Raw genomic sequence first — 9,368 nt, 5'->3', positions numbered from 1 at the left:
GGATATCTGGTCTCTACGCCCAGAGGCTGGAACTACAAATGAGCCACCCCTTTCACTTAGGTTCTGGGGATCCAAGGTTGGGTCCTCGTGCTTACACAGCAAGCACTTTAACCACAGGGCCACATGCCCGGCCCCAATACTTACATATATGTGTGCATAAAAAGGAGATCCCCAGGCAGCCGGTTGTCCTGAACGCTATCCTGGAGGTCGTGATTCAATATGAATGTGCTCAGAGAAGGGATTCTAAATGAGCTGCTTTTTTGAAATTTGAAGAAGTCGTTTCCTCTGATTCCTTAATAGCTGAGTTTTAACAGCACACTCATGAAACTCAGTTTCTTTTCAACATGACATTTTTGCTCAAGCGACAAAAATCTCCCATTTGCTATAATTCCCTAGGTCTTACCTAGGAGAAATGACTTTGAGGTTTTTAAAGGCAGAGATGTGAAAGGAGGCATTTCTGTATTTATTACGTCCGTGGGCTCATCTTCCTTTCGCAGGAATTGACAATACTGACTGTAAGAATTATAAGACATTATGGTGCGATACAGGCTACCATGACTGCTCACTGGTCACGTGTTAACGACGTCATCCATGCGACTGTGCGGCACGGCAGGTGGGCTCTAACCTGGTCCTCACTCACGGCCTACTTCCCACGGTATCCAGTTTCACAAGACCTTCTGGAGAGTAAGCTGGTCTGATTACCATATTTAACCAGTAGAACATGGTATTATGACTGGATGTTCTTCCTGTGATCAGACTGCATAGAGGATCACTTACTCTGGCTACCTGGCTTCCATCCTGCCAGCAGCCACCTTTCTTGGCTTGTACAGTCTCATGAGAACAGCAGCCACCCTGGGACAGTCAATACGGCCAGGAGCCTCACTTATCTTTCAGCTGATGGCCATCCAGAACCTGAGAATCCCAATGGATCAGCTCTTAAAGGAATGTGTTCAGGTGTCTAACCTGCTCCCTGTCAGAGGACAGCCAGCCTTCGCTGAAGTCTCAAAGACCCAACTAAGGCTTTCCTGGATGTCGGGGACGGACTGCCGGACTAGGCAAAGCTAGAGCCCTGCCCTGAGCAGATTCCTGAGAAGGCTTGACCTTTTCAAAGAAAGAACATGTCCCCAGAAGACTGTAGTCTCGTTGTCTAAGGAGAATATCTCACGGTTTAATGATTCACCTTATGTCCTTGGGCACTTCCCAGTACTCCCCCCGCCCTAAGCTTCAGTTCCTGCTTCAATTCCTGCTTCAGAGCTTTAAATGCTGTACATTCCTCTCAATAAACAGACCTTGACAAGGACACTGCTTGGTCTCGCTCCTCCTGCAGATATGGGTCCCCCTTAACCCCCACGAATAACTGCGTCCCCGGTGGTGGAGGCAAGTGGCGCCCAACGTGGGGCTCGAGGTACGGACCCTCACCGGACAGAAAAAGAAGTTGAGGACCCTGGGTCCCCACTTGATCTATGGAAAACTTTAGACAACACACGTATATTATTCAACCTACTGTTTTTCTATTGATTTGTTACATATCAATAAATCGTATGTGTGATTGCTATTATCACCCATTTTGACAGTGAGCAAAACAAGGCATTGATGCTTAGGGTCCTGTCCAGTGTTGCACTGGAAGAGGGTGGTTAGATGTGGATGACAATGGATGAGGCTAGACGTTTCTCTACACTCATCAAATATTCTTGGATGGGAATTTGCTGAAGATACGTAACATGTAAGTGAGGATGGAGGGCTTTTAAAGCAGCACAGTCTTAGTTGTGCTGACTTACACGCATAAGATAAATTATTCCCTAAAATGGATTTCCTGACATGTTGCGACTTGGGATAGAGCTGAAGGCTTGTCAGGTTCCACTGTGGATCTTCTGGTGCTGGGTGAGGTGTGAGTGCTGTCGGAAGGCTTTCTTACACTCCTTGCACTTGTAGGGCTTCTCACCAGTGTGGATCCTCTGGTGCTGAGAAAGAAAGGAATAAAGTCTAAAAGTCTTGCCGCACTCCTTGCACTCATGAGGCTTCTCGCCCGTGTGGATGCTCCGGTGCTGTGTGAGCTGCGAGAGAAGCCGGAAGGGCTTTCTACACTCCTGGCACTCATAAGGCTTCTCGCCCGTGTGGATGCTCTGGTGCTGTGTGAGCTGTGAGAGAAGCCTGAAGGCCTTGCCACACTCTTCGCAGTCATAGGGTCTCTCGCCAACGTGAATGCTCTGATGTGAAATCAGCTGGGAGTAACTGCTAAAGGTCTTCCAGCATTCCAGACACTCATAGGGTCTCTTGTGGGTATGGACTCTCTGGTGGCGAACAAGCTGCTGTCTCAGTCTGAAGGCCTTCCCGCACTCCTTACACTCGTAGGGTTTCTCCCCAGTGTGAATGCTCTGGTGGACCGTCAGCTGTTGGCATATTCTGAAGGACTTGCCACAGTCCTTACATGCATAGGGCTTCTCGCCAAAGTGGATCTTCTGATGCACTCGCAGGTCCGGGCCACACACGAAGGCTTTCCCACACTCCTTACATTCGTATAGTTTCTCAGAAGTGTGAAGCCTCTGGTGTCGGGTAAGGTGTGTGCACTGTCTGAAGGTCTTCCCGCAGTCCTTGCACGCGTAGGGTTTCTCCCCAGTGTGGATCCTCTGATGCCGAGCCAGCTGCTGATGTACCCGGAAAGCCTTCCCACACTCCTTGCACTCATATGGCTTCTCGCCAGTGTGAAGCCGCTGGTGCTGTGTGAGCTCCTGGAGCACCGTAAACGCCTTCCCGCAGTCCTTACACTCATAGGGCTTCTCACCGGTATGAAGTTTGTGGTGTCGGATGAGGTGCGCCCGCTGTCGGAAGGGTTGCCCGCACTCCTTGCATTTGTAAGGTTTCTCGCCAGTGTGGATCCTCAAGTGTTGACTGAGTGTTGAGCGGCGGATAAAGGTCTTCCTACACTCTTTACACTCATAGAGCTTTTCTCCATTCTGAACTCTCTGGTACTCGGAAAGAAAACTGTGCTTTTCGTACGTGACTTTTTTGGAGGTAATTTTCAATTGCCCAAAATAACCCTCTTGTGGTTCCTTTTGTAGCCCAGTCTTGGGTTTATGTTCCTGATCATCACTAAGACCAGAAACCTGAGGGCTAAGGTTTTTAATTTTCTCAATTAACTCCCATTGTACCGAATATACTTCACAAATGTCCTTGTCTAAAGATGAAGTATCAGTCTTGAATCTGGACTCCAGATCTGAAAGAGAACAAGAAAGAAACACACTGTTCCCTGTTCTAGAAGGAAGAAAAGTTCTATGGACAGACAGCAGGGCCTAAAGCAATGCTTACTGTAGGTGATGAACTGTATCTCCTGTAAACTGGCATTTCTGGGGGAAAAAAAAAAGCCTACCTATATGCATCCCAAACCCATATCCCATACAAAATCCTGCACCAAAAATAATTAAGTTCACGGGAAAAAGCGCAGGAGCTGACACACAACTACACACAAAACACTCACGATGCCATACAGTTGCTCTGCCAAGGGGGGAAAGGTGTTCACTGTGGCCAAAGCTTACCTCATGAATATTGAAACAAAAAAATAAGCCCCTGTTTCAGATGCAGAGACAACACACGTGAAAATGAGCCCAAGCAGGCTCACATTTGCAATCCAAACACTCAGGGGGATGCTGCAATTTAAGGCCAGCATGGGCTACACAGAGTCTCAGGACAGCTTGAGCTACAAAGTAAGATCATCTCTAAAACCAAAAGGAAAGCTGAACTGGGTGTGATGTCTGCTTATTTTCCCAGATTCCAGGGAGGCTAAGGGAGAAGCGCTACTTGACCCAAAGAGTTAGAAGCCAGCCTGGGCAACATAAGAGAGTCAGTCTCATAGACAGACAGACGGACAGACAGACAGACAGATGCCAAGGGATGTGTGGTGGTGCTTGACTATAATAATCCCAGCGGGGAGGTGGAAGCAAGAGGATCAGCAGTTCAATGTCCTGGGATCTGGAGACATTGTCTCCAAAACAATAAAGAATCATAGCCAGGTATGGTGGTACATTTAATCCTGGTACTCAGGAGACAGGGTCAGGTGGGTCTCTGGGAATTCTGGGCTACTGGAGGAAAGCACAGACAGATGGATGGAGGAAGGCGTCCAGGAGCTGAGACCACAGCTGAGTGACCATGTGACATGCAGGCCTGAGCTTATATCCCCAGCTCCCATGTGAGAAGCCAGGGTGGCAGTGTGTTTCTGTAATCCCAGCACCAGGCGGGCAGAAGATGAGGAACCCTGGGGATTTCCTAACATGCCACTCTAGCCGGTAAATGAGTTCCAGGTTCACTGTGGCTGTGTCTCAAAAAATAAAGTGAAAACACCACTGAGGAAGGTATCATACACAGATCTCTGCCTTCACATGCATGTGCATACACATGTACATCCTCACACATGAACACTTTCTCCTCAACACACACACACACACACACACACACACACACAAAATAACAACTTAAGACCAACAAGAGAGGCCATGCCCACAGTCTCCTGCCTCCACTAGGATTGGCTGGTTTGCCTGTTTGGATGAGGAACGGATGCTGAGTTTTGTGGTGTAGTGTCTTTATATTAATACACATAACCACATGGTCTCTTTTGTTGTTCTTGTTTAAAATGGTGAAATGCTGTCTGCTCCTCCGGGTCAAAGGTTGGGCTTCATTAGATAAGCAGGGATGAGGTCTGCTTGATTCCTGTAAATTATTCCGAACCTTGGTATTCTGAAAAAGGCTTACACACGCTGGAAGAAGTGAATCGGGCTTTAAGTAGAAGCAAGAGGGCAGTGGGTTTGATCATGCCGGTGTAACAGCCTTGATTACGTTAATAGCTGGCACCACTGTTCTGCAGTCGCTTTGATGCGAGAAGACAGACAGACACTTTTGTTAGTCACTTAGCCAAAAATGTTACCAGTGCTCTGAGCGCTCCAGAAGATTTAGACAGGTGTTTGGAACAACGGACGATGCTCTTTATGAAACTATCCAAATGGAGAGCAGCTTCAGAGATGACGAGTAAGAGGCCATCTCGACACCATGCTAAATGGATGGATTTGTGTCACTTCTAAAACTTACAATGACAGTCACTGTAATTGGGAGAAAAAGAATGCTGCTTCACTGAGTTTTAATGCTCTGGATACTGCTGATAGATTATTTGTGGCCTAAGGTCAGAAATTGCATCTTGGTCAAGCGTCAGGAATGGCAAACATAGTTTTATTGTGTTGGCGCGTCTTGTCCTGGGAATACTTTTATTCCCGCCCATTTTGATAAAGCTTGCCTTTCACAACATCAATATGTTGGTGGCCGGAGGACACGGCTTGAAACTTAGAATCGGTCCCCAGACAGAGGCACTAATTGAACAGGCTGGCAGTCAATGGCCTGTGTGACTCTGCACAGAGCCTGACCAACCTGAGACACACGTTCGTTGCATTGGACAATGCATTTTCAATGACGGGTAAGGAGAGCGTTCTTGTCAGAACAACCTCAGGCAGATGCAGTCTTGTCTGTGAAATAAAATGGAGAGATGTGGAGGGCTCTTGGTGTCACTTCGAGGATATTGGCCAGAATCTGACATTGGGCTAGGACAAGGAAGTAGCTTAGGATCTCGATCATCTTGATAAATCCCTGGATACCATAAGACTTATGCCTTATGCCTTGTCTGTTCCTTGACTACTTCGTTTATGCCTTAGAACCGACCATATTCTTCGAATGTTCCTAGAACAATATAAAAGCAGACTGGGGAAAAATAAAACCACACCAGAACCTGCTGGATTCATGTTATAGTGTCTAATTGCCTCTTTTTTTTTCTTTAATCCTCATTCCCTCCCTCGAGACCCTGTTGGCTGAGTGGGTTTGGTCATGTCCTAGTTTTCCATGGTTAGAAATGGGTGTCTTGGGCTGGAGAGATGGCTCAGCAGTTAAGAGCACCCGACTGTTCTTCCAGAGGTCATGGGTTCAATTCCCAGCGACCACATGGTGGCTCACAACCATCTGTAAGGAGATCTGGTGCCCTCTTCTGGTGTATCTGGGGACAGCTACAGTGTACTTATGTATATAATAAATGAATAAATCTTAAAAAAAAAAAAAAAAGAAAGACAAAAAAAAAAAAAAAAAAGCGCTTTCTCTTTAAAAAAAAAAAAAAAAGAAATGGGTGTCTTTGTTCATTGCTGAGTTTATCGGGCTGGCTGGCATAAGTGCCTCCATGGATCCTCCTGTTTCTCCCCCATATCTCACCAGAGCAGTGCTGAGGCTACAGATGCACTTCCTGTCCCATGTTCTGTGCATCTGGGGACTTGAACTCAGGCCCTCCTCTCTGCACAAATGCTTTACCCACAACGTCATCTCCTCAGGCTCTAGTGTAGAGTGTTCTCATCTGTGGTGGGGATGATATATCATCTCTCTCGGAGCAGCTGTGAGGCTGTAGCCACTGCACAACACTCAGAGCAGCGGCTGGTCACTAAGTACAAAGGACACAGAGCTTTACCTCTGATCTTTACAGTGCTCCCTGGGCTGAGAGGGTAAGACGCTCCTAGAAGCAGTGTTACAGCCTTTCTAGTAGATCTGTCCACTGGAAAATACAAAATGCTTAGACTTTTTTAAAAATTTATTTTATGTATATGAGTGAACTGTTGTCACACACGCAGAAAGAGGGCATCAGATTTCATTACAGATGGTTGTGAGCCACCATGTGGTTCCTGGGATTTGAACTCAGGACCTCTGGGGGATCAGCCAGTGCTCTTAACCACTGAGCCATCTCTCCAGCTCACTTGGACTTTTAACTATTTGATTGAACCTAGGGACAAACAGACACACAGACACACAGACACACAGACACAGACACACACACACACACACTACAGCTAGAGGTCTGTTACCCAGAACTGAACCAGAACTCCCTGAGTTTTAAGTTCGCATCTGCCCACATTCATTACCTTCAAAATCAGAGAGAAGAGGGAAGTGTCTACACTGATTCTGGGTGCAAATGCGGTATAAAACCTGCTTTTGTAGAAAATACCTCTGCCATATCAATCCCAGATACCAAGGAAACATGGACACAAAGGAAGCAGAGTCTGAAGAACGTGAGAAGGGCTCCTCAGGCCAAAATGGCTAGGCGTGAAATGGAAACACCGATTTCCAGTCTACCGAACATGGAATAGAAATGAGCTATGTTAGCACAGGAGAGAAAGCTAACCCCCAGGCTAGAGACACTCACCCAGTGAGATAAAATTGCTGTAGTTCTCCCACATCACATCCCTGTACAGGTTCTTCTGAGCAGGGTCCAGGAATTCCCACTCCTCCTGAGAGAAATCCACAGCCACATCCCTGAACGTCACTAACCCCTGGGGGGGAGAAACTTGTGGCACTGCATGAGAAAATTCCTTTTTTCATTACTTTTAAGGAGACAGTGGAGACTGAAGGAAGACCACACTGCCACACTGTGGAGTGGGAGCCCACAGGGCACAAACAACATGGGCTGAACAGTGTAACTGTGACAGAGACAGCAGGAGACTCGGTGTCTCAGAAGCAGAGTGGTGATGTGCTCCTATACAGTCCTGCACGCGCACATAAGTCAAGTTTATTTCCCATGTGTGTGCACTTACACACATCCCACAGCTCATGCACACAGGTCAGAGGACAACCACAACAGCCAGCTCCCCATATCACGTCAGATCCCCATCCAAGCTATCTGCTGCCCAGGATTAGATTTTCACTCACTCTGGAAACGACTATGATGAGACCCACAAAGGAAGCCAACGGCACAGCAGTCATCTGCTATACACACTATGTGCTCCCATTGTACATTCTACAGAAACACGGCATTCAGCTTCCTAGATCAAGAAGACACACAGATAAAGTTTTCTTCAAAAAAAAAAAAAACTCATTCCAAATACGCTACAAAATATCCCAGGCACAGGGACTCAGGTGCACTTCAAAGCCAGGTTGTATTTCAAACATGTTCCCTGGCACGATCAATTCTTTAACGTTTAAAATTTTGCTGGAAACTTGATCTCATCTTGGTTACATTAAATATGTCTAATGTCCCTTCTAATACTTAGATATTTGAGAGAGCACTTGGAAGGCGGAAACAGGAGGATCTCTGTGACTTCAAAGCCAGCCAGTCATGGCTACATAGTAAGACCCTAGCTAAAACAAAGAAAAAGACAGACAGACAGACAATTATGTGTAAACTTGGCACAATTTCAAAAAATTCACGTAACTATTATCATCTTCCCTGCCCTGCCTAGTAGGTCTCACGGAATGTCTTCTCTAAGTTGCAGTTATGTCATGAAAATTCTGCGGGCAGCACCCTGGACAGTGGCTTCCTTCCTTCCTCATCCATGTATTTACTCGTTATATGTGTATCCATCAGAGGGCGACTTACCAGAACCAGCTCTCTCTCCACCACATGAGACCCAGGGGATAAACTCAGGTGGGCCTTAAATCCTCCATGTAGGCCATGATTACAGTAATCCTCCTGCCTCCAGTCCCCAAAGGGTCAGATTGCCGCCACGCACAGTAGCAACAGTGTTTTTCAACAAAGATTAATTTTGTTTCTCAAAAAGGCATATTTGGATACAACCTGATTGGCACAACAGTGGGAAAGGTGTGTGCATGTTCCAGGGACCTATTGAGCTACTGTCACATGACCTATTGTGCACAGGCAATCCTCTGCTATATAATATTTTTCTGGTTCAAAATGTCAGTGGTCACAAAGTTGAGAAATCTTGCTCAAATCAAGTACATCCCATAAAAACACACAAGGGCTTCTTAAGGGGTTCTTCTCTCAGGAAGAAATCCATCTTTTCTTTTTGAGATAGGGTCTTCCTATGGAACTCAGGCTGGTCTCAAACTTGAGGTCCTCCTGCTTCAACTCTCTGAGCACTGGGACTGTAGGGATGTAGCGCCGTGACCAAGGCAGACGTGGGACTTTGTCTTTTGTGTATATTCCTGCTCTCATCGCTGTCTGCCACCTAAAGGCTGATGTGGCACAGCTGAGACTGACAACAATAGCCTCAGGGAAGGCTTCCCACATCATGCAAGGTCACAAAAGGTCACCCTCAGGAAGGAAGAGAGCAAGGCCCTATGTAGGCATGACACCATTGTGCACTGTATGAAGGTTATCCTTATATTATTCAAATGCTGACTTCTGAGCCCCCATATCTGCTTGCAATCCTTAGTCTAAGAATCTCCTGTCTCAATGTTGTATAAATATTGCTCCCCAATTATTCCCTGAATGGTCAATAAAGCTAGCTGATCGGCCAATGACTGTTCAGGGGAGACAATACGGCTAGACGTCCTCCCAGCCAGGGAAGGAGCAGAGAGAGAAAGGAAGTGGGGATTAGCCATGGAGAAAGAATCCAGAACAT

The 9,368-nt window shown here is 46.6% G+C and overlaps 1 protein-coding gene across 3 annotated transcripts in view; it reads right to left on the bottom strand.

Moving 5' to 3' along the window:
• Window positions 1-442: 442 nt before the first annotated feature.
• The window catches only part of LOC116892343 (zinc finger protein 14), a 38,039-nt gene continuing 29,113 nt past the window's right edge, over window positions 443-9,368 (bottom strand). Inside the window, exons 2-3 of one of the 3 annotated variants that reach the window (XM_032893983.1) lie at window positions 7,214-7,340; window positions 443-3,214 (exon numbers count right to left, since the gene is read on the bottom strand). In XM_032893983.1, coding sequence (XP_032749874.1) covers window positions 1,851-3,214; window positions 7,214-7,340 — 1,491 coding nt within the window. In that variant the 3' untranslated portion in view covers window positions 443-1,850. The remainder of the gene's footprint in view (window positions 3,215-7,213; window positions 7,341-9,368) is intronic. The other 2 variants (XM_032893985.1, XR_004386942.1) reach the window with 2 other exon arrangements.

The sequence above is a fragment of the Rattus rattus genome, chromosome 2, assembly GCF_011064425.1.
Source record: "Rattus rattus isolate New Zealand chromosome 2, Rrattus_CSIRO_v1, whole genome shotgun sequence".
NCBI lineage: Eukaryota > Metazoa > Chordata > Mammalia > Rodentia > Muridae > Rattus > Rattus rattus.
The sequence above is the reverse complement of the archived record's forward strand: the minus strand, read 5'-3'. Positions and strand labels throughout refer to the sequence as shown.